This window comes from Ictalurus punctatus, chromosome 16, assembly GCF_001660625.3.
Source record: "Ictalurus punctatus breed USDA103 chromosome 16, Coco_2.0, whole genome shotgun sequence".
Classification (NCBI taxonomy): domain Eukaryota; kingdom Metazoa; phylum Chordata; class Actinopteri; order Siluriformes; family Ictaluridae; genus Ictalurus; species Ictalurus punctatus.
In genome coordinates this window covers 5,488,152-5,514,190 of record NC_030431.2, presented here as the reverse complement: position 1 = coordinate 5,514,190, position 26,039 = coordinate 5,488,152, and the positions used below count along the sequence as shown (strand labels likewise).

The following is a 26,039-nucleotide window of genomic DNA, read 5'->3' as shown; positions in this document are numbered from 1 at the left end:
CACACACACACACGTCAGTGATGATGCTGGTGCTGGTGTTGGTGTTGGTGTTGGGCTGGCTCTGACACCGAATATTAAACCATTTATTTATGTTTTAATTGAGCTGTTAGTTTTGTTGTGAGGATTCTCCATCTCGTTCTCGGCGAACTGAAGGTAAAATTTCAATTCATTTTATCGGCGCATGTATTGAGCGTCAACACTCTGAGGTGATTCATTAGTTTTCTGCATATCTAATAGATAACAGTTAGCTACCTTAGCCTCGTTAGATACAATACAAATTTTTCTTTTTAAACTTAGCCGTGTGTGAATTTGGTGCAGCTGGTCTCATGGTCATGTTGGATGAATTGTGCTGCTGTAAGCGGTTTTTTATCAGCAGGATAACATGCTGCGGTTTGTCTAATTAGCTAGTTCTTTTGTCCTTTGGTGTGTTTTTTTTGTATTGGTCACGAACTACCTCAGCAATCCCTAATATCTACTGTTGTATATATCTAACTGACTGACTGCGTTATCAACCGAAAGCTTAGTCACAGGAGAATAAGTGCAGTGCTCCCTAGTTACAGTAAATGGTCAATAGCCTAGCTTTTAGCTAGCGCAAGTGAATAACACAGAACATTTTCACAGAAACACTTGCTACCCCACAAGTTAGAAAATGAGCTGAATAAGCGCTTGGTTTGTCCTGTTAGCTACCAAAGCTGCAGTGTTGCCAACTCTTTTCAGGGGAAAGTAGCTAATACGTGATCAAAAAGCCGCCAGGAGTAGCCAGGTGACGTCACGGCTCATTCGCATATTCATTGCCTCGACTTGGTCATTTGCATATCATAACGATTTACATAAAGAAAGGTAAGTAAGTAAGGAGGAATAAAACAGTAGGGCACAGACTGTTACAGGAAAAGAGTGAAAGAGGGGTGGTGTGGGTACATCCCGAAGCGTTTTATTCTTTTTTTTTTCACTGCAGTTTACCAATGATTACAGTTTTTAATTTATTAACGAACGACACGTCATGCTTTTTAACCGTTCGTAGTTACAATTAATGTTGTGGAACATCAGCGAGATGAGTCGGTTCCTGTCATCACTTGCACTATAGCAGGTTTAAACACTCGTTCCCTAGAGCGTAACTAGAATGCTCAATCTCCTCTGTCCTGAAAACTTTCCTGTGGCTGTAAACATCCTGACTGTTACAAAGTGCTTACACTGGAGACTCCTTCAATAATGTTAAATCAATTCAAATGGCTGTATTGTCAGTTCAGTTGTGTACAGCTGGTACAGTACACAGTGAAACAAAACAACGGTCCTCCAGGACCATGGTGATGCATAAAAATATCACAGGACTACAGGAAACTACACAGAACTAAATAAAACCTACATTTTTCAATTATTATTTTTTTTTTTTTTTTACATAAAGTGCATGTGCAAAGTGTCCGAGCAGCACAAGACAGTACAGTAACTACTAAAACAGGACAGTAGGCACATTACGTGAAAGTGTAGTGCCGACAGGTACAGAGTTCTAGTGTGCAAGTGTCGGATATAGCAGGTAATGCAAAAGAATAACAATATAATAAAAATGCTGTGAATGTAATTAAACTAGGCTTGCTGCGATAGCCGGTGTTACCGGTGTTGAGGCTACATACCGATTACATCACTTGCCCACGGCAGCACTTCCCCCACTGTCATTTTGCCTTTTTATGGTAATAAAAATAATTTAGATCAGTTAGAGGACGGGCGCTATAATTAAAAACTGAACACGTCTGCACAATTTAGCATGAGCCAAACGAGTCCGAGTCGCAGCACAGATCAGCAGGTGTCAGATTTCATTTATCTCGTGACGAGAGTGAGGCGAGCTGACTGACAGGACAATGGTGGAAGATTTGGTTTAAAAAGTTCTATGTTTAATATAAGTGGGTTTTTCATTGTACTGTTTTGTAGTTGTTGTGTTTTTCATTAAGAATAATAATGAACCCAGCACTCAAGCAATTGCTGCCCCAGAATTGCTGCTAATTCAAAAGCAAAAGTGAAATGCAAACTGCTGCACAGGCATTCATAAGTGTGGGGGGAACCCACTCCCTGGTGATACCGGTGTTACCAGTGTTGTCCCATGTCGATTAACCGGTGGGAAAATGTCCTCACTGTCACATCCCTAATATAAACATAACATGCTATGACATAGTATTCAGTGGATAAGCTTATACCATATATGGACAGTTATAGAGCAGTATATTTATATAATATGGTTATATAACAGCAGTTATTTTGATAGTAGCCAGACAGAGAGTATAGTAGTGACAAGAATTTAAGTAAAATATTATTTGTAAATATATGTAGTAGCAGTAAAAATGCAGTTCCCCAATACAGGAATGTGCAAAAATTGCAAGGGGAGTGGGATGGGGTTCAGCCGAGTATGAGTCTGATAGCTTGGGGGAAGAAACTGTTAAACAGTCTGGACGTGAGGGCCTGAATGCTTCGGTACCTTTTGCCAGATGCCAGGAGGTTGAAGAGTTTGTATCCCTCATTAGAATGTGGTGAGGATGGGGGGTGGGGGTGGATGGGATTTTTCTCAGAAAGTAGTGGTGCTGCTGAGCTTTCTTGCTTCTGGAGCTTGTGTTGAGGGACCGGATGAGGTTCTACGCAGGTGAACACCAAGGCAGGGTTTTCCTTACCATAGAAAGTGGAGCACCTAAGCTGAACGAAAGTAAAAAGGCATTTAGATGACATATCAGAATGAACGTAAAAACAATGGTGTTCTATGCACTGAAAAAAAAATGGAGAGGTGGCTTGTTCTCAAACGCAAAGGTAAACTGGCAACAGTAATGAGCAATCATTGTTTGGACAAACGTTTATGTGATCGGTCTAGAGCAGATGCTCATCGCCAAGCTAATCAAACAGCTGCTTGGATATTTCTGTACTGTCACCTCGAGATAGTAGTTACAAGCATCGGCTCGGATTAGCTGTAATGTTATAATACAACTAAAGAGATTGCAAACCTAGCTAACTTACATAAATATTCATGAACTGAATTAAGTTGCGTTAGCCAGCAAAGCTAGCTAGTTGACATTAGATAAATATAACTCGACTGAACTAATGTTAGTACCCAATGTGGCTTGGTAGCTAAACAAAGTTAGACTGAATTCACTCGTTAAGTCTTTTTCTGATGAGAACCGCTAGTCAAAATGGTTTTTTCATATAAAAAAAAAGTTCCAAAATGCAGTTGAGAGCATCCCAAAGGAAGCTCAGGGTGTACTGAGTACTCCATAGGATTATTCTGTAAAACAGTTGCTGACCGCTTAAAAAGGAAAAAAAAAAAAAAGATGTTACATGTGAACACAGCCTTAGGTAGCTTTTTCACTAAACACCTGCGGGCTTCGCTGCATTTCCTAGGACTGTCCCTGAAATAGTTTCCTCCCCCGTTCCCACAGTGTAGTGTGGGTCCTCATCTACCTTGTCTCATCACTCATGTAGTGCGAGTTGCCTTGTCTGCCTAAAAAATTGGCATATATCATATTTGTTGGGACAATATGCAAATTGCAGGGCTCCAGTGAGGGGGCCGCAGGGTCTTGATGTGCCTCAGGACAAGACTTTCGAAGCACTTCATGATAAAGGGTGCGGGGGCAACGGGACGGTAGTCATTGAGGCAGGACACTGCAAGGTAGTCATTGGGTGCAAGGTAGTCATTGAGGCAGGACACTGAAGGGACAATTCCCTTCAGCACAGGGACAGGGAATGTCCCTTCAGCACAGGGACAATGGTGGTGGCCTTGAAGCACATTGGAACAACGGTGCTGCTCAGGGGGATGTTGAAGATGTCACTGAGAACATCCGCCAGCTGGTGTGCACATCCTCTGAGCACTCTGCCAGGAATGTTGACTGGTCCAGCAGCTTTCTGTGTGTTGACTCTGCTTAGAGTTTTCCGTACATCAGCTGTGGCTAGAAACAGTACCTGGTTGTTGGTAGGAGGGGTGGTCTTCCTCGCAGTCATGTCATTCTGCACCTCAAACCGAGCGTAGAAGTTGTTAAGTCCATCAGGAAATGAGGCATCACTGTCACAGGCTATTGTGATATTGTTCTGGAGCTGCTGATTGCCCGAGTGCCCTGCCACATGTGTTACGTGTCGCCGCTGTCCAGGAAGTGATTGGATTTTCTGGCCGTGTGTGCTCTTTGCCCCCCTGATGGCCGAGGATAGTTTGTTGCTCGCTGTTCTTAGGGCGTCCTCATCCATTGTACTGCATGAGTTGTGTTTGTTGAATTCCAACACAGGCACACCTCATTCTACTGAATGAAGTGTTGATTAGGTGATCACCTGAACCAAATCTTATTTAATGAGGAAAAATATAAAAACCACTGCTGTGGTCATCACTATCCTCTTGCAATAGGACCAGGTGGATGGCAAAGACAGTGCTAGTAGTACCTCAAAAGTAATTGGAATAAAAAAAAAACTATTGGCTATGCCAGGGGTGTCCAATCTTATCCGGAAAGGGCTGGTGTGGGTGCAGGGTTTCATTCCGACCAATCAGAAGCCACACCTGAGTGTATTGAAAGCCAAGATCAACTGATTAAACAGGTGGAATCAAGTGTGGGTCCTGATTGGTTGGAATGAAAACCTGCACCCACATCGGCCCTTTCCAGATAAGATTGGACACCTCTGGGCTATGCCAAAAGAGTTGTAATAGAAAGTTTTGAGTGAGGAAAAGAAGGGTTCGATTCCGACCAATCAGAAGCCACACCTGAGTGTATTGAAAGCCAAGATCAACTGATTAAACAGGTGGAATCAAGTGTGGGTCCTGATTGGTTGGAATGAAAACCTGCACCCACATCGGCCCTTTCCAGATAAGATTGGACACCTCTGGGCTATGCCAAAAGAGTTGTAATAGAAAGTTTTGAGTGAGGAAAAGAAGGGTTCGATTCTGGCTTTACTGGAAGAGGGATACAGTGAATGTTGGGTTGCTTACATCCTTAACATTTCAAAGACGGCGGGGACAAGAGAGCTACAGAGGGTCGAAAACAACTCCCCACTTACCAGGATAGCTGCCAACTCATTCGAATGTCACTCAACAACCGTAGGATCACATCAAGTGACCTACAAAAAGGATTGCGAATGGCAGCTGGGGTGAAATGCATGGCGAGCACTGTTCGAAACAGCTTCCTAGGGGCAGGGCTGAAGCCATGCAAAGCTAGAAAAAAAGCCCTTCATCAATGAGAAGCAAAGAAGAACCAGGCTGAGTCCTCATTAGTTATTTAGATAACTACTTTAATTAATTACGTGGCTTTATAGTACACTGCATGTGTAGGTTGAGGGATCTTTTTGCAACTAGGCAGCCTTTCTTGTTTAGGAACATTTTCGCCAATATAATTGCAGCACATGTTTATTACATAAATATAATCCAACTATTAATGACATAGCAACATATTTCATTTTTATGACCATTAGAGTAACTTCTTAAGCTAGAACATTGTGTTGACAATCACCATAATGACATTGAAAAATTTTGTGAAAAAAGAGTTGTGGTGGGTCAGTCAGTCTGTCCTTTTTTCTTTTTTTTTTTTTTTTAAAGTGGTGCAGGAGGTGTGATAAGAGGACTGCTGAGTGCTGAATGTTCTAGCAATGAACAAACACATACTAAACAGATAATGTACGCATGAAATAATATAATCGGGAAAGTACATATGGCATGGAATGTACAGAAATCAGTCTTGCATGACAAAGAGCACCACAAACCAGAACAACAACGTAATTACTACTACTACGACTAATAATAATAATAATAATAATAATAATAATAATAATAATAATAATAATAATAGTAGTAGTAACTTTTATATAATAAATTGCCCTTAATCTTGCACCATTCCCAGACAGTTGTTGTGTCTTGACATGGAATACCGTATTCCAAAATGAAATTCCATCTTGTGACTTTACCATACATGTAAATGTTTGGTGTAACATCTCAGATAATATAATTTGATTGCCATATGATGTTCAATTTAACACTTTTGGATGAATATTCAAATTAGTGGTTGATTTTCTAGCGGTGTATTCTACTGTATACTACTCTACGTACTTGCCACTGACAGACAATTCGGTACTGAGAAAAGAATAAGAATAAATCTATGCTATATATAAGATATTACATAATTGGGTGCACTATTAGTGCTAGAAAGATTGTTGTTGTTGTTGTTGTTGTTGTTATTATTATTGTTGTTGTTGTTGTTATTATTATTATTATTATTATTATTATTATTATTATTATTATTATTATTATTATTATTATAACCACATGCTAAACACCGACAGGAATGTTGTCCTACCCGTTTGATGGGTAAAACTTTGACTGGTTTTTGCCACCTCAGTTTGTGGATCTCCCGAGACGAGAAGACAGACTCGAAGAGGAGGATAGCACTAATAACTACCTACATCCTGTGAGTTGTGCATCTGACACTTATTTTCACTAAGGAGTTTCTTGAGGCTGCCGGTTTGGAGCGGTGAAGGAGCGGCGAGCTGCTTTAAAGACTGCAATGCATCGCTTAAGGACTTGTGCCGCCCGGTTTTGGCCACTCAGAGCCGCACAGAACACTCAGAAAGTTCTGCAGGAGAGGTCAGCGGCTTGTGCACTAAGGACGTTTCAGACAAACAGGTGCTACACCACGCCTGTGGTTTCTGAGCCCTTTCTCAATGGCACGAGTTCCAACTACTTGGAGGAGATGTATTATGCATGGCTTGAGAACCCCAGGAGTGTGCATAAGGTAAGCCTGTGTCAAGAAATGTGTTATAAGGCCTAAATGTGGTACACTTTTCAATAAAATGCTTATTATATTCAATTAAACTGATCAGCCATAACATTAAACCTACCTGCCTAATATTGTGTAGGTCCATATTGTGCCAGCAAAACAGCTCTGGCTTGTCGAGGCATGGACTCCACAATGCCTCTGAAGGTGTGCTGTGGTATCTGGCACCAAGACATTAGCAGCAGATCCTAAGTCCTGTAAGTTGCGAGGTGGGGCCTTCACAGTTAGGACTTGTTTGTCCAGTACATCCCACAAATGCTCGATCGGATTGAGATCTGGGGAATGTGGATGCCAGGCCAACACCTTTAACTCCTTGTCATGTTCCTCAAAACATTCCTGTACAATTTTTGTAGTATGTCAGGGTGCATTATCCTGCTGAAAGAGACCACTGCTCTTAGGGAATACCGTTGCTATGAAGGAGAGTACATGGTCTGCGACAATGTTTAGGTAGGTGGTACGTGTCAAAGTAACATCCACATGAATGTCAGGACCCAAAGTTTCCCAGCAGAACATCTCCCAGAGCATCACACTGACTTCATCGGCTTGTCTTCTTTCCATAGTGCATCCTTGTGCCATATCTTCCCTAGGTAAGGGATGCATACTCACCTGGCCATATACTGATGTAAAAGAAAACGTGATTCATCAGACCAGGCCACCTTCTTCCATTGCTCCATGGTTCAGTTCTGATGCTCGCGAGTCCATTGTAGGTGCTTTCAGCAGTGGACAGGGGTCAGCATGGGTACTCTGACCAGTCTGTAGCTACGCAGCCCCATATGCAACAAGCTGTGATGCACTATGTGTTCTGACTCCTTTCTATTATAGCCAACATTAACTTTCCCAGCAATTCTGTGGGATCAGACCAGACAGGCGAACCTTTGCTCCCCACGTGCATTAATGAGCCTTGGGTACCCATGACCATGTCACCAGTTCACCGGTTCCTTCTTTGCATCACTTTTGGCAGGTACTAACGACTGCATAGCGGGAACACCCCACAAGACCTGCTGTTTTGGAGATGCTCTGACCCAGTCGTCTAACCATCACAATCTGGCCCCTGTCAAAGTGGCTCAGATCCTTACACTTGTCCATTTTTCCTGCTTCCAACACGTCAACTTCGAGAACTGACTTCACTTGCTGCCCAACATATCTCACCTATTGACTGGTGGCAATGAAATGAGATAATCAATGTTATTCACTTCACCTGTCTGTGCCTTTAATGTTATGGATGATCGGTGTACATTGCTATGGCCCACATATACAGTGGTGCCTGAAGGATTTTGAACCCTTTAGATTTTTCTATATATCTGCATAAACATGATCTAAAAACGCCATCGGGTTTTCACATAAGTCCTAAAAGTAGACAAAGAGAACCCAATTAAAGAAATGAGACAAACATATATAATATTTGGACAGTATTATATTGAGGAAAATGATCCAGTATTACATATGGTTGAATGGTGGAAGTAGGTGAACCTCTAGGATTAGCAGTTGATCTGAAGGTGAACTTAGAGTCTGGTATTTTCAATCAATAGCATGTAAATCAGGTGTGAGTGAGCGCCCTGTTTTAGTTAAAGAACAGAGATCTATCGAGAGTCTGATCTTCACATGTGTCCTTTATTCATTTGAGGGTTTTTATTGTTGCAATACCACAATCTAATAGTTGTGTTTCTGTTTCATGTCTGTCACTCAGTCTTGGGACATCTTTTTTCGCAATGCCAATAATGGTGCGACCCCTGGCTCTGCCTACCAGAGTCCCCCTTCTCCTGCGGTGATAACACCGGTGCTACCTCAGGCACTGGTTGGATCTCAAGCCAATGTGCAGAAGCTAGTTGAGGACCACCTGGCTGTGCAATCCCTCATCCGTGCATACCAGGTAGTCAATTGTCATCACTGTACTTGGTACCTATAATATTTGATTTACTCTAGAGATGCTTTGACCTAACAGTAAATGAGCCTTGATGAGAATTTTGTGCTTCAGTTATGAGCATACTGTTTTTCCCTTTTCAAATAGGTGGATACAGATGAATACGTTTGTCTGCGTTAGTATAAATTTGTATAACACCAAAAATGTAAAATCTTTTCTATTTAACGTTATTATCTGGCATTGGTTACAGTATAATTATTTCACTTTCAATTAAAATATGTTTACCCGACTTTGTTATTCTTCATCCTAATCAGATGCTGTCCATAGAGCAAATTGTGTTTTGATAAATTTTTTTAACTTTATTGGTGTAACCGGATAATAATATCCCAAGAAATATTATTCAATTCACATACCATAATGAGTACTAAAGAAACACTCGATTATTTAGATAGCTCTGTTCCTTGTTTGCAGGTGAGAGGTCACCACGTGGCCAAACTTGATCCTTTGGGCATCAGTTGTGTTAATTTTGACGATACCCCGGTTACAGTGGGGTTCCACCATGTCGGTGAGAAGCGCTTGTGCGGTGTAGTGTCTGTGCTGAGCGACCTTGACCAGTCTATTAATTTTGCTTTTCTTTTCCCCTTCTCTCCTTGTTCTTCGTCTTATCCTTTCTGTCTGTTTTGGCTTTTACTGTTTCGCTTTCTTTCGGATTATTGTCTCCTCTCTGTCTCTCTCTATTTCTTGCTGTTGCTTCTCTTTGTCTCTGTCTCTCCTGAAAACCTGAACTATTACAGATACGTGGGCATCATGTTGCCCAGATGGACCCCTTGGGAATTATGGATGCTGATCTTGATTTGTGCATCCCCATGGATATTGTCACATCTTCCCATAAGCTCGGTGAGGTTATGCTTGGGGTGGGTGTGAAGAGAGAGTTTTGGGGGATTTATGTCACTTTGTCCAATAAGCTTGCACATTCATCCACACTGTGCTAGATTTTGTTGACTCTGCTTTAAACTTGCATGACATGTCGCACAGCATGACTTGATGTTTTCAATGAGCAGGGCAAGTTCAGTGCAGGGTCCGTAGGGGAAAGGGGACTAGAAGAGATTGGCAGAGAGGATTTTTTTTTTAAATAATTATTTTATTTTATTTTTTTACACCTAGAGTGGTGCGTGATAGTCCTGTTTATTTACCCATTGGAAACTGTCCATGGGACCTGTAGCATTTTCTTGTATTTCATTTAGTTAGTTGTTTCTTTCCCTTCTAGACCTTTCCACTGTGCTCCTTCACTGCAGTGTTCCTGGAATTGCCTTCTGTATTTCCATTTTTGCTGTCACATGGCCTAAATAAATACTTCCTGATCTCTTTAAATACTTTGAATTTTCCTCGTGCCATCTCTCTCTAGAGTGACCCCAGTCCAAGTGACGACAAAATAATTACAGAGAAGTTTAAAAGTCTTGTTTCCTGGCTCTATATTCTGTGTTGTTTTGTTGATAAGGTCATAATTATTTACTTCTTTTGACTTCCCCACCAGGTTAGATTCTTACATTTGTTATTGCCATTTAAAAATGGAAGCAGTTGCTGGAATCATTAATTAACAATCATCTGTAGGTGGATTAATTGCCTATAAAACTAAACCAGGCCCAGAAGTCACATCTTGCATTACATCTGGGGCTTATCTTCCATTCTCCAAGCCTCGATTATTCCAATCGTCTCTTCATCCGGTAATAAGTTTACTCCATAACTGTAATAATGTAGGCTTTAGATCAGGGAAGGAAACTGAAAGTGTTCCAGTCTTTTTAACATAAAGGTGTGTCCATTGTCATCTTTGTCACACTTAGAACCTTTTACAGTAATAGTGATGTGGGTTAGGTTAAAACAATGTTCTCACAGCTGTTTGAGCTATTTGAATTTAATAGTTCAAATAGTCCCTTAAGTGCCATAAGAGACGAGTTCTGTTTACTGAATAGTTTGTACGTGACAAAACAAGTTTTGATGAGCTCAAGTTGTTTTCTTTATAGAATGCCAGCGCTGTTTGATGAATAGTTTGAATCGTTTATCTTTTATAGCTGATAGAGTGTGGTCTTAAAGATTAATGTTCAGTCAAAGTAAACACGGGCCTTTTGGAGTACAGTATGTACAAAAGAACGTTCTTGTTTTGAAACTGGTAATCGTGCAGCAGGTATCCGCTTAAAATAGGTATTGACCTTTCACCTAGACTGTACAACGTAATGATGAACTTCTTGAAAATAAGCCAACCTTCCAAGCCAGTTATTTGTTCACATCATTGAAAAAGTGAATAACAAATCAAATGCATTCATGTTCAGATACCAACATTAAAATACTTCATCCTTTCATCTCTTTTTCTCTTTCTTTTGCCCTTTTCCCACATCCTCTGCATGCATCAGCTTTCCTTGTGACGTGTCTGAAATCACATGGTGATTTTGTTGCTCCTCTGACTTTTTTTTTTTTTCCTTCTGTCTTTCTGGATTGGGTATGTTGGCACAGCTGACGATGGCGGTTCGTTTCAGTCCTTTCTGTCTTATCTGTGTGTTCAGGCTTCTATGGTTTGAGCGATTCGGACCTGGATACAGTGTTCCGACTTCCCACCACCACCTTCATCGGGGGCAGTGAAAGCGCACTGCCACTCCGGGAGATCATCCGCCGCTTAGAGGTACACCTGCTGCCTTGCTGTGTTTGACCCTTTATCTCTTGTTGTTGGGTCTAAATTTTTAGTTCACACAGACAGTGTTGATGTAAAATTAATTAATAGTTAATTAATTAATTAGTAAAAATGATGCATGATGATATGCATCATATTTCACTTAAAAAAACGATATTATAGAGTCTGTATAGGGATTTTTTAACAATTGTACAGTGCAGATCTTATTTAGTTTTGGCTATATAAAGGAAATTAGAAAACACTGCTTGACTGAAAAGCAGTGCATACATATATAGCGGCTGAATAGTAATAAACATTTATACCCCTGCACTGTTGGTCAGTTCTCATTGGTCAGAAGATGTTGATTAAGTTTCCATAACGGCAGCTTGTACAGTAGTTCTGGCCACAAGGTTTCTATAGTAAAAGCTTACACAGGACTTGCATTGCGGGCACTCCACATAAACAGGGTTATATAAGCGTGTAATTAGTTGTGTGATGAGGTTTTTATTGAGGAGATGTTTGTTTAGTGTTTATGGAAGAAGGTCCCAGTGAAACAGTAATGGGTACGTAACTGTAAAGTTTTCCGACCCTGGAAAACAACAGAGTGTGATTTATAGCTGTTATAACATGTGATAACAGGAATGAACATATTTCACAGATGTTCCACATCATCAAATGTAACTATAAAAATTGTCTACAAAGTTCATGTTGTGTTTTAATAAATAAACACTGTTAAGAATAAGAAGAATAAAACGCTGTTATTGGAACATTATCCACTTGTATTACATTACAATTACAATAGCACTCATTGTCGTGTTTTAATTCTTACTTGAATATAAATCTTGAAAGTTATCATTCATATTGAACTATCCCTGAAAACATTGTGTTGTTCTTGTAGGGTTATGAACAGATTGGGTTTTGCTGTGGAAGAATGTAGTGATGTGTAAATACTGCCCCCTGCTTGCAGATGGCATACTGTCAGCACATCGGAGTGGAGTTTATGTTCATCAACGATTTAGAGCAGTGCCACTGGATCCGGGAGAAGTTTGAGAAACCTGGCACGATGCAGTTCACTCCAGAGGAGAAACGTAATCTTCTAGCCCGCATGATCCGCTCTACTAGGTGGGCAAAATTTTACGTTGTCCTTTTTAGCTGATTTGAAATGAGTTTTTTGTTGTTCCGTTTGCAAAGGATATGGTTTTTCAAAAAAATGGTAAGTTGTGGGGATTTTTAAAAAAAAATTTAATCAAATTTACACATTTTAGTTGAATACCCCTGCTGTGAATCATACTATGATTTTATGGAGGGTTGTCTCTGCTTCAAACAGATTTGAAGAGTTCCTGCAGAGGAAGTGGTCCTCAGAGAAGCGCTTCGGACTGGAGGGATGTGAAGCACTCATCCCTGCCCTCAAGACGATCATCGACAAGTCGAGTGACAAAGGTGTAGAGAATGTGATTTTGGGCATGCCCCACAGGTACCTCAGCCACTCCTCAGATTCCTTCCTCACAGTCTGTTTAGTTTGAATGTTTGCCACATTGTAGTCATGGCACAAGCTTGGGTAAGGGGGAGTAGTAAGGTTGCATGCATCAAGCGTGTTTCAATTCCATATTCCCTTCCTAACAGAGGACGCTTGAATGTACTGGCCAACGTCATCCGTAAAGAGCTGGAGCAGATCTTTTGTCAGTTTGATTCCAAGCTCGAGGCTGCTGATGAGGTTGGATTTATTTATTTATTTATTATTATTATTATTTATTTATTTATTTATTTATTTATTTTACAAGTCTTTCATCACACTAGTCATGACTGCTCATAACAGTGAAATATCCAAGCTGATTTTCAGTTAGCTTTAGATTAGTTAGATATTAGTTAGATATCGGGCCCTTGATCAAGGCCCTTAACCCTCTCTGCTCCAGGGTCGCTGCATCATGGCTGACCCTGCGCTCTGACTCCAACCTCCTAACATGCTAGGGTATGCGAAGAAAAGAATTTCACTGTGGTGTAATGTATATGTTATCAATAAAGACTCATTATATTATTATACACAGATTAGATATATGTATTTGTGAAAGTGACACTTTTTTTTTACATACAATGGTGGGCAAAAACTAGAAAAGTGCATTTCATGAACAAAATTCCAGAGTAATTTAACAGCCAACGCAATTCCCTGTTGTCGGGGGGTTGATGGGACATGGTCAGGAGGTTGCTGTGGTATCGCAGGTGGTTCCTAGCTTGTTCCTAGTTGGTTGTAAGAGCATTTCAACTCAAACGGACTATGTATACACTACCCTTCAAAAGTTTAGACACAGTTTTTTGTTGTTTTTGTTTTTTCCCCCCATATTTTAGAATAATAATAAAGTCATTAAAACTTTGCGACAACACAAATATGTTGGCACAATTATATTTTGTCTACAACACCGATTTCAAAAAGATTTTTAAGATCATGAGCAACAATTCAGTCAAATGTTTCCAAACTTCTGACCGGTAGTGTATGTAGAAAAACATGCACTTGAACTTGACCACACCCAAAACTCAGCGGACCTCCTCAGGACGCTGCTCTATTATAATTGCTTGGCAGGTGGTGGTCATATTGTTCATAAATCTCAACCTCTTTTTGATAATTATTAAAGGAGAAACTCTCCTGAGCCAGTTAACACCAACATTATGAATCTGGGACAAAAATCCTAGGACAAGTTCCCAAAAGTAGGTTTTGCATAGTATGCAAATTAACACAAAATCTAAGCGCTGTAGTGCCACAATTAGGCGGCTCGAGCTCATCTCTCTTTCCTGAGTAGAGGGCGGGAGTGCTGCAGAATGGCTTTTTGTTTTATGTCTGTAGCACATGTGGTTTTGTGCATTTCTTTTGTGTCCTGCTTAGCCTTTGTTAATCTAAACAGGATTTAGAACATTGTCAACATTCCATTCTGTGTTCTTTCTGTTTCCCTTTCGTCGTCTGCCTGTCAGGGATCAGGCGATGTGAAGTATCATTTGGGGCTGTATCACAGACGGATAAACCGCGTGACCGATCGCAACATCACCCTGTCGCTGGTGGCCAACCCATCTCACCTGGAGGCAGTGAACCCGGTAGTGCAGGGCAAGACCAAGGCTGAGCAGTTCTACTGCGGAGACACAGAAGGCAACAGGGTCTGCACTTAGTACTATCTGTCCTATAAACCCAGTCCGCATAGGCCTGGAACTGTCGAGCCATAAATACTCATATTTTTTTACATCATCAATTTCACTGTTAGATAATCTTTAAAAACATTAAAAAGAGTAAAACAGTCATTCAGATCCTATATACTGCTTAGGATGAATTGTACACTTTTGTTTAATGCAGTGCCCTTTAAAAGCTCAGGAAGACACATTCCTAAGGCAACGGTTGTGTACTCCTTTCCAAAAATATGTACATATCAAATGAATGGCTCATTGCCTATTCAGTTCCAAGTCTCCTGCATGCTTGTCTGTTAAAAGTAAATAATATTAAATATGTATAGGTAAAATTGGGTCTTAAGTACAGTCTGTGACTTTAAACTGGAATGTACATTACTTTCACTATCTTTGCAAATTAGAAAACCTCAGACAGGTGACAAAATAAATGGAAAAACAACATAAATTGTCTTTAAAAAGAGAGCCATCAGACCCCCATCAGTACCATTCTCTTGGTGTAAGCTACTCGTCGCCCACTTGTCGGGAATATGGTTGAATAAGGATGACTCATCTGGCTGTATCACCCCCACATCTCTGTAGAACAGTGCCTTAGGTTTTTGCACCACTGAACTCGCACCTTCAGATGTGCATTTGTCTTTGTAATGAGGTATTTATGCAGTGCAACCCTGCTATAACTTCCATCCCTCACTATGCTCTTGCTCACATCCTGAATTGACATTCTCTGTCACCTAAAGAACTCTCGCTCTTCTCTTCTGTTGTTTCTTATAGATCACACTGATACATGAATATCGGTCATTGCATGTGTGCTTTTGACCACAGTTTCCAACCCTATATACTGATACTGATGTTATCCCATAGATTTACATGCAGATGTTACTTTAGAATCTACATGGTTCGTACAAGGGGCTTGAAGTACTGGAAAACCTTGAAAATAGCCATTTTTTTTCTAGTGGTGCTTTAAAAAGTGTTGAATTATGAAAAGTAAATGAATACAAACTCACTAAAGAACTTTAAAGACAGCTATTTTTAAAGCCGGTCCACTTTTCAGACCCCCTTCATGACTTTTTGGGCAAACCTTAGCTACTTTCCATAGAAGAGAGCGGCCAGTACTGCCCCATGAGCCCAAGTTCCAGCTTTCCCAGCGCAGGTACACCTCTCTCTGTGCAAGTGAGTGGCAGAGATGAGCAGCACATTCAGTGTGAGAGAAAAAGTAAGAGTGGCATTCCATGGCTTATAACTTTCTCTCTGTGTTTTGACTGTAAATATCACCAAAATCACAGCACAACCGTGGTCTTTAAATTATGTGTGTATGATGGTTTTGTCAGATGATCTCACGATTACAAGAAAAATCTGGATTTTAGCAGAGCAGCAGCTTGGAAATGGCTTGGAAGTGACTGCTGGTTAACATGTAGTCTCTTAATGGTTTGCAGTTCAGTCAGTGTTTCATACTCGTTCCATTGTCTGACAACAGAAACAGAAAAATACGTCAACGAGAACAGCTTTATTGGGAATATATACAGTATGTGAGCACAGATAGTAGGAGAGAAGCAAACAGATGTAAAAGCTGACACTAGACAGAATGCAAATACGACATAGTAACATAATAAATATGCTGATATTATCTAGCGACTTTCCACTGAAATTTTTTTGCAACAACAGTGCTCCTGTTTCTCGCCCGGAGTACAGGGGGTCGCAAAAGTCTCCATACATAGTGGAAATGTGGTTGTTGTTTTTTTTTAGCAAAACGTAAATTTATTTGTCTTACAAAACATCCTCTACGTGATTGGCATTTCTTTGTAAACACACATTGAGTTGTCTCTCCCAACTTTGGCTCCCAGTTTGGCAGCAGTGTCGTGTGTGATGTGTTTGCCATGTTTCCAGTTAAAGTCCTTCGCAACCTTGCGACAGCTTCCCGATTCATCCATGAGAATGATTTCAATACGTTGTTCTTTTGTCAAAGGCGATCTGAAAAAAAAAATTAACTAAGTGTGAAAACTTTTGTAAGACCTTTTGCTGAAAAAATGTTAATTTCCCCTATGTATGGAGACTTTAGGACACCCTGTATATTGGCATCATGGTGAAGATGAAGCAATGCCCGGGAAATGCGAATTTAGTCCAGTATGGCTGCAAAAGGCGGCATATTTTTGTGTGTGGTTATTTAGTTATTTATTTTATTTTATTTTATTTTATTATTTGCAATTTAAAAAGAAGAAATAAAGAACACGGTTGAATGACATCCTTGAAAACAAAAACAAAATTAGTGCTTGACAAGTCCTTGAAAGTCCTGGAATTTCATTATGAAGCATCTGTACGAACCCTGAACCTAGTCACTGTTACTACTGAAACCCCGCCAGCTGAGTCATGTCTGTGCATGAAGCTCCTGCTATCAGTGCCCCGATAATGAACCCTTTTTAAAGTCACTTTGATATTTTTTCCTCCTGCGTTCTGGATCCAAAATCTAGCTCAGCTAGGCTTTCTCAGCATTTTTATGCAAGTCACGGAGCATTGTAGGACAGCAGTTGTTTATCGGTATCTCACAGTACACCCATCTAGAAGTGTCTGCACATTCTTCACATAGTTATTCAGGTTTTTCTTGTCATTTTGTCACCTACGTGTACATGTTGTACCCACTTTCATTTCGTGGAATCTTGCCTCACCGGGTTATCACTTTATGAGAACAGGGATTGCAACATAGAGATCTTTAATGGAAATGAAAGTTTATTTACAGCACGACGGTGCAACATTAACGTGAAAACACAAAGGACCTTTCTGTGACTGTCCCCACAGGTGATGTCTATCTTGCTACATGGAGATGCAGCGTTCGCCGGGCAGGGCATCGTGTATGAGACCTTTCACCTGAGTGATCTTCCCTCTTACACCACTCATGGCACAGTACATGTGGTAGTCAACAACCAGGTGTGTGTATCATCCCCTCATTTCAGATGAACCTTGCCCAAGTATATTACAGCAAACCTTCAGCTATAGTTGTGCCATCTATATTTGTCAGAAGGTTCTCTTAAAAATGTGACCTAAGAAATTAGCACGGTGCATAACGTCTATAATGTGTTTATTGATACTTATGGTTAATTGGAATATCATACAAACACCTTGTGGACCTAAATGAAGACAAAGTGACAGTGAGTGCTACAGGACTCAAGGGTTCGATGATGCCTGTCTGCTTTTATTTCATTTCAGTTTTTTCTTATTTTCAGTTTCGTTCTACTGTGTACTTGTATGCAGTTAGAATGACGACGACGACAAGCTCTCTGCTACTCTCTACTAATTGGCTTTTAATGTTATGTATGACTCCAAATGTCAAAATATATCAACCAGTATAGCAAACTTACAAAAATGTTGAAAAAAATAAGCGAGAGGTGGACTGAGGACATGTTTGTTCTTAGGAAGATAAACCTGTATGATTTCTTGTTTGCTGCTTCACTAAAGAAGCTGTGGTATGAATGAATACAATAACAGCGTCTGCTTTTGTCTCTTCAATGGCTTGTGAAAATGACGATGTGACCTTAGAAACTTGGCACCCCCTCGGATATCAGTCCGTCCGTGCAAATGCATGTGCTTTGAAGTTTCTCAGGATACAATCCAAATATACGAAATGGTCAACTGGAAACAGACTTTTTTTTTTTTTTTTTTTTTTAATATAACTGACTACGTCTCGAATAAAGGAATAGTTCCAACCCTCGACCATCTTGTGTTGCGTTATTAGATTGGCTTCACCACTGACCCACGTATGGCTCGCTCTTCTCCATATCCCACTGACGTGGCCCGGGTGGTTAACGCCCCCATCTTCCATGTCAATGCCGACGACCCCGAGGCCGTGATGTACGTGTGCAACGTCGCTGCAGAGTGGAGGGCGACGTTCCATAAAGACGTGGTGGTGGACTTGGTAAGCCGCAGACTTCCCTGCTCTTTCCTACTAAAAAAAAATGTACATTTCTGTACATTTAACATTTTACCAGTGCTGTGATCGCGTAGTATCGTTTACATCTCATGTGTTTGGTTCGGTTTCTGTTTCCGCTTTGATACACGGACGGGTTTGTAGGTATGTTACCGGCGGAATGGCCACAACGAGATGGATGAGCCGATGTTCACGCAGCCGCTTATGTACAAACAGATTAAAACACAGAAGCCTGTGTTGCAGAAATATGCGGAGAAGCTCATATCGGAGAGAGTTGTCACCAGACAGGAGTATGAGGTCAGATGGCAGGACGCATTATCACAAACGTGATAATCAAACACAATTCATTGCATAAACACGTGAACATAATCTGTGTTTGTATGAACTATAGTTAATTCTGGGAATCTTAAGGCGAATGTTCTTGACTTGTGCGCCATTAGGAAGGGATTGCCAATTACGACAAGATCTGCGAGGAAGCTTACGTACGCTCCAAAGACGAGAAGATCCTCCACATCCGACATTGGCTTGACTCTCCCTGGCCTGGTATGTGCCTGTGAAACACTTTGTGCTTTTCACTTTATCTGCTTCTGTACCAGAGACTAAGATACATGTGTCGTAGTTGTTACCTCATTGACTTAAATATGAATGAATGGATGTGCAGATTTCTTTACTTTGGATGGCCAGCCTAAGAGCATGGGCTGTCCCTCCACCGGCCTGAACGAGGAGCAGCTTGTCCACATCGGAAAAGTGGCCTCCTCTGTGCCTGTTGATGACTTCACCATCCACGGAGGTGTGGTTTTTTTGTTTGTTTGTTTGTTTGTTTGTTTTTGTTTGTTTGTTTATTTGTTTTACCGTTCTCACCTGTACGGACAGTAACGTTTTCTCAGAACCAAATCCATTTTTCTCTCTCTACAAGGTCTGAGCCGCATCCTGAAGAGCAGAAAAGCGATGGTGGAGAACCGGACAGTGGACTGGGCCCTGGGCGAGTACATGGCCTTTGGTTCCCTGCTGAAAGAAGGCATCCATGTGCGGCTTAGCGGCCAGGACGTGGAGAGAGGCACCTTCAGGTTCTGCTCGCATCAATGCGTTATAGAGTAGATTGTTTATCTCTGATCTTTTACCTCTAATTTTTTTTGTTTTTGCGATTGCTCTCTTTGTCCTCACCACAGCCACCGCCACCATGTCCTGCACGATCAGAAGGTAGACAAGAGAACCTGCATTCCTATGAATCACATCGACCAAAACCAGGCTCCTTACACCGTGTGCAATAGCTCGCTGTCAGAGTATGGAGTATTAGGTAAGCGTTTTACATCTTCGATTATATGACATGGAAACTAACCTTGCTTCTTAGAATGATGTCATACTTCAACTAGAGCTGGGTTTCAAGCGGCATTCTTATCAACTGTCTAGTGCAGGGGTTCGCAAACTTTTCCAGGGCAAGGCCCTCCAAATGTCAGTAACATTTGACCGAGGCCCCCCTTTTGCAAGATGACTTTAAAACACATTACAAATACAGACTTCTGAATATATCCCCCTTTTTTATTAATAATTACATCTTACATCTTTACATTACATTACATTAGGAATTGTGTGTGTGTGTGTGTGTGTGTGTGTGTGTGTGTGTGTGTGTGTGTGTGTGTGTGGTAGTCTGAGACTGAGAAAGAGAAAACATACTAGTGGGAGGGATGGGCTTGGTGGCTCCGACCAAATTGTTGAGGCCGCCTGGCGGCCCCCACTTTGAAAACCACTGGTCTAGTGTGTTCACACTGAGGCAGACAAACACATTTAGTTTCCTGGATAAATTTGATGAACAAATGAAGTGTGGAACAAAAGTGTGCCACCTTTTGCATTAATTGGTCCTATCATGCACTACAGAGCAGAAGGGCTTGTAGAAGATGACAGAAATGTGACAAGGTGACAGAGTTTGTCCGCAGTGCCATTTCTGTACGGTTAATTTACAACTACATCAAAACGAATGGAACGCTGAATGCCGTCTGGCACTATTTGATTCCGTCGCATGCATATTTAGCACCTTTTAAATGCAAAACAGATGGTTATTAGGTCGTGTTTTGAGACACAACTTATCCCTATAAAGTGTGATTTATTAACCCCATCCCTATCTAGGCTTTGAGCTGGGCTTTGCGATGGCTAGCCCTAACGCACTGGTGCTCTGGGAGGCACAGTTCGGGGACTTCCACAACACCGCCCAATGCATCATCGACCAGTTCATCTGCGCTGGCCAGGCCAAGTGGGTGCGCCAAAATGGCATTGTCCTACTGCTTCCCCATGGAATGGAGGGAATGGTGTGTTCCAGATGTCCTTGTAATATTCTCTCTATTGAAATCTATTCATGTCTTTGCCGTTCATAACTCACAGCCGGTTTTTCTTAGGGTCCCGAACACTCCTCGGCTCGTCCAGAGCGCTTCCTCCAGATGTGCAAAGACGACCCTGACGTTTTCCCTGTAAGTCTCGCACAAGTCTTTGCTCTTCAGTAGTAAGTCTTTACTTTTTGTAAATCTCAGGTAATGGACAGTCTATTTTGTGTGTCTTTGCTGATTGCTATTTTTTGTTCCTTTCAGAAAATCACAGCTGACTTTGAGGTACAGCAGCTGTATGACTGTAACTGGATCGTGGTGAACTGCTCCACCCCAGCCAACTACTTTCACGTGCTGAGAAGGCAGATCCATCAAGCCTTCCGCAAACCCGTGAGAGCCGCCGACCATCCATACACGCGCCGCTAATCAATACATTACAGTTCATTTGAATTCACATGTATTTTACCAACTACCGTTGTAACCAATTTACTAGATTTGTTTCTAGGCTTTCGGAAGGTCGAAGAGGTTTAATTATATTCAAGTCACCCAACAAAAAAATGTCCTTGGACAGATTTAAAAATTAAAAAAAACAGGAAATCCAAATTCTACCCTTTCCACACTCGATTAATTTGCACCCTCGATATTTAATGTCCCATTAAAAATTCTAATCATGTTTTATAACATTAAGAATCACTTTACTAATACGGAGGACATTTATTAGTCACAACGTAATTAATTTCTACATTTTTAAACATGTAGTAGACAGAAAGTCTTAACTTTTGTTTTTTTCATCTGCAGCTAATTATTTTCACCCCCAAATCCTTGTTACGCCATCCAGAAGCCAAGTCCACATTTGATGACATGCTCCATGGTGAGTGCTTTCAGTACATTTAAAAAATTTTGCCACTGAAAAGGTAATACGTTTTAATTTAATTCTTGCTTCAATGTTAGGGCTGTACCATTTCAATACAGTAAATTGTTGTTGGCTTGACACGATCGGTTGAATAAGACCGAATTCGACACGTTCTTTTCTGACGAAAAGCTCTGTGCCATCATACCTGGGATGGTTTGCATACAAGTGCTTACAGAGAGCAAGCCCAATTTCTGTGAGCAACGTTGCCTATGTATTTCATTCCCTCAAAGACACTAATAGCAAATGAGTGCTCTAGATCCTTTCCAATTGTTAGAAGCAGTGTCGTGTTTAAGCGTCACTCAGCCCTGCGATTTTCAATGTATTGTTATACAATATTGTGGTCTTAAAAACCTTCTGATCTGAAGATGTATGATTAAATGTTTGAAATCGGTGTTGTAGACAGAAATATAATCGTGCGGACATATTCATTTCTTTCATGAGAAAACTAACATTCCATTTCCAAAAAATGGACGACTCGGAGCGAAATATTCTGAAAAGCAGCTGATGAGTGTCCAGCATAGGTGGGAACTCCTTTAATGCTGTTTTAAAAGCATCTCCGGGAGATTCCTCAAGAAATCGGAAAATGCAAATAATACATTTCTGGAAATTCTAGGCAAAAAGCATGTCTACTTTGAAGATGCTAAAATATTAAATTATTTTGATTTATTTTCTCTTTTTTTTTTATCACAACAGAATTCCCATAGTTCCATTTGTGTTACTCCAGAGTTTTGATTACTTTATTATTCTAAAATGTGGGAAAAAATTAACACAGAATGACTGTTTAAATTTTGACTGGTGGTGTATATTCATGATTGAAATTTTTTGTGTGTGAGAGACCATTATGTAGCACTGTGGTTTTGTGTTAACGTTTTGCTAACTGTTTGGGCATGTGTAGGCACACACTTCAAGCGTTTGATCCCAGAGGACGGCCCAGCATCCCAGAATCCAGCTGGAGTGAAGCGCGTCATCTTCTGCACTGGGAAGGTGTACTATGACCTGATCAAACAGCGCACGAACAAAGAAATGGAGGAAACTGTGGCTATTGCACGCATAGAACAGGTGTTACGCACAGACACACGTCTGATGAATAAGCCGAGCGGACTATGTGAGGAGTTACAGTTCTGCAATCATAATGGTTGCTGATTACAGAGAATCTTCTGTTGTGGTTATTAAAATTGAGTTTAGCAGCGCATGTACATGTACATAACATGGTTTTCCTGTGTGTTCTGCAGTCATTCGGCGCTGTTGTTGTACACATCCTTCAAAAGTAACACAACTTTTCCTCGTAGTACAATATCACCATAAATAGTAGGGGGTTAGTGTGGTCCTTGTAGTACAATATCACTATAAATAGCAGGGGGTTAGTGTGGTCCTTGTAGTACAATATCACTATAAATAGCAGGGGGTTAGTGTGGTCCTTGTAGTACAATATCACCATAAATAGCAGGGGGTTAGTGTGGTCCTTGTAGTACAATATCACCATAAATAATAGGGAGTTAGTGTGGTCCTTGTAGTACAATATCACCATAAATAGCAGGGGGTTAGTGTGGTCCTTGTAGTACAATATCACCATAAATAGCAGGGGGTTAGTGTGGTCCTTGTAGTACAATATCACTATAAATAGCAGGGGGTTAGTGTGGTCCTTGTAGTACAATATCACCATAAATAGCAGGGGGATAGTGTGGTCCTTGTAGTACAATATCACCATAAATAGCAGGGGGTTAGTGTGGTCCTTGTAGTACAATATCACCATAAATAATAGGGAGTTAGTGTGGTCCTTGTAGTACAATATCACTATAAATAGTAGGGGGTTAGTGTGGTACGACGTCAGCGGCAGACTAAAACGTTTGCTGTTTCAAATCCTCATAGTTGTATTATTCTAGTACAGAATGAGTACTACACACTATTCTAGTGTATACGCATTTATGTACTATTATAGTAGATTAATAATACATATGTATTCTGTATTATTCCCCTACACTATGGTCAAAAGTATGTGGACACCTGATCATCGCACCCGTACTGTAATGTAAACCAACTCCAAACTGTGTGTACAAGCACACGGTTGTATCGAATGCCTTTCTATACTGTAACATTACAGTTTCCCTTCATTGGAACGAAGAGGCCCAGAAGATATTCCAGTATGACAGTGTCCCTGTGCACAAAGAAAACTCCCTAAAGACATGGTTTGCTAAGGTTGGAGTGGAAAATCTCGAGTGGCCTGACTAGAAGCTCTGAACGTCTTTCGGATAAACTGGAATGCGACCGCACACCAGGCCTCCTCGCCTGACTTCACTAATACACTTGTGGGCAAATTCCCATGACGACACTCCAAAATCTACGGGAAAGCCTTACCAGAATAGTGAAGGTTATTATAACAGCAAAGGGGAACAAAATTTGGAATGGGATGTTCAACAAGCGCATACGAGTGCGATGGTCAGGTGTCCAAAATCTACTATTGTATTACATATGTATTATGCACTATTCTGCTAGATAAGTATTGCATAATATTACAGTACACAAATTATTTATATATATATATATATATATATATATATATATATATATATATATATATATATATATATATATATATATAAAATATAATTACATACAATTCTATACCTAGAGTATAGCATATTACTACATACTACTGTATGCTCCGGGCTTTGTGGCACCAAATGATTGACCAAAACAGGCATGTCTGCTCACCTGTCAATCATGTTATTTGACAATTAAAACTTCACTTTTGCACTTACATTCAGGCATTCTAGGGGGCGTGGTGTTGGTGAGAGAGGCTGTAAATCTGCTAGCTAACTTGACAGACAAAATGACAGACTATAGTGAACAGCTCACTTAGCTGCACAATTTGGCTCACTTTGTATTATTTTTGTAGCTCTCTCCATTCCCGTTTGACTTGGTGAAGGCAGAGATTGAGAAGTATCCAGAGGCTGAGCTGGTATGGTGCCAAGAGGAGCACAAGAACCAGGGCTACTATGACTACATCAGGCCACGCATACGCACCACCATCACCCGTGCACGTCCTGTCTGGTAAACTTTTCTCTGCCTCGCTGGATTCTCTTGTTTTTCATCTTTCTGGAAGTCATGTTTACGGCAGTGTTTCCTTTATGCGCGTGTTGCTCTTATCCTCAGGTACGCCGGGCGTGAACCCGCTGCTGCCCCGGCCACTGGGAACAAAAAAGCCCATCTCCTGGAGCTGGATCGTTTCCTGAAGACAGCCTTCAACCTGGATGCCTTCCAGGACAAGCCTTAAACGCTAGTCTACCCAAACCCCCCTCTCTTCTCGTCTCCAGCTACAGATATAATGACACTGTTTCCCACTCGTTATGCTGGCACTGTCTCTGTATCGCTACAATAATGAAGCATCAGAGCTGGCAAGTCAGGCTAGACATTGGCGCAGTAATTCGTTTTTAAATGAAATTCAAAACACTGGTTGCTTTGAACCTTGGGACATTGTGCAAATATTCCAGGAGAGATGGGAGACGGAGACTGCATGTCTTCAATAATGAGGCTTTTACTGCTGACAAAGTGCATGAAACAAAACTGACATTTTAGTTTGCCTTTTTTTTTTTTATAAACACTCAGCATCAAAGTGCACACAAAAATGCAACAGAAGATTTGCAATCTTCACACATCAGGACACCAAAGCCAGTAAAACTAAAGGTTTTATGAGCAAGTGGTAGGAAATGGACAAATCTCTGTTTTTAATAGATTGTGAATGGAATATTTTCTGTTTTCCCATTTTAGTATTAAATTTTACTGACCAATTGATTGTACAGTAGGCCCATTTCTCCACTGGCAATACCTCAGGCTTTGCAAAGGTGCGTGAGTGTGTGCGTGCGTGCGTGCGTGCTTAGTTCAATAAAGTTACATCTGTTTTTAAACACACGTTTTATTGTTTACGATTTCCATTGCCTTGAATTGTCAATCTTGCTACATGCTCTTAAAATTATGATTCCATGTATTTAGGATATTATTGCCTGTATCGACACGGGACTATATACAGGAAGTAAGGGCAGGAGCAATGTCTTTATTAACAAACAAGCAGACAAAACACAGGGAGCGCAGTCTATACTAAACAAGATTAACTAGATTAAACATGAGACTAAAGTCTAGGCATTGCATGAGAAGAGGACATGGAAATAAGTGTGAATGTAACGCATTCACCATTCAAACAATCAGTTAACATAAATACTGCGCGAAGTGCGCAGCCACACGAGGGGTTTAAATAACACAATCAAACTGAAACATAGACACCTGGATTAAATCAAGACACACCCTCGAACATCAACCAATGCTTAAACAGTGAGGGAAACCAAAACAAACAAAGGGGCGTGTCCATATACAAGTCTCGTGCACGCGCGCTCTCTAAAGCCGCACGTGCATGTTGACGCCGCAGTGCCATCTGCCGGTGGG

At 40.8% G+C, this 26,039-nt stretch overlaps 1 protein-coding gene across 4 annotated transcripts; it reads left to right on the top strand.

The window, feature by feature from the left end:
* On the top strand, positions 1-25,511 carry ogdhb (oxoglutarate dehydrogenase b). Of its 4 annotated transcripts, none has more exons than XM_017489400.3 (23): positions 1-153; positions 6,283-6,731; positions 8,461-8,643; positions 9,429-9,531; positions 11,193-11,308; positions 12,264-12,418; positions 12,624-12,770; positions 12,920-13,010; positions 14,258-14,437; positions 17,249-17,377; positions 18,183-18,362; positions 18,519-18,671; positions 18,815-18,917; positions 19,036-19,164; positions 19,291-19,441; positions 19,544-19,671; positions 20,499-20,677; positions 20,765-20,836; positions 20,954-21,079; positions 21,488-21,560; positions 22,498-22,661; positions 24,499-24,653; positions 24,756-25,511. In XM_017489400.3, the coding sequence occupies exons 2-23, from the start codon at positions 6,504-6,506 to the stop codon at positions 24,874-24,876; spliced, it is 3,066 nt and encodes a 1,021-aa protein (XP_017344889.1). In that variant the 5' UTR covers positions 1-153; positions 6,283-6,503; the 3' UTR covers positions 24,877-25,511. The 4 variants fall into 4 exon arrangements, with proteins under 4 accessions (XP_017344889.1, XP_017344888.1, XP_017344890.1 ...); XM_017489399.3 differs by having other exon boundaries at positions 6-153; positions 6,339-6,731; XM_017489401.3 differs by lacking the exon at positions 9,429-9,531 and adding an exon at positions 9,106-9,199 and having other exon boundaries at positions 6-153; positions 6,339-6,731.
* The last annotated feature ends 528 nt before the right edge of the window (positions 25,512-26,039 follow it).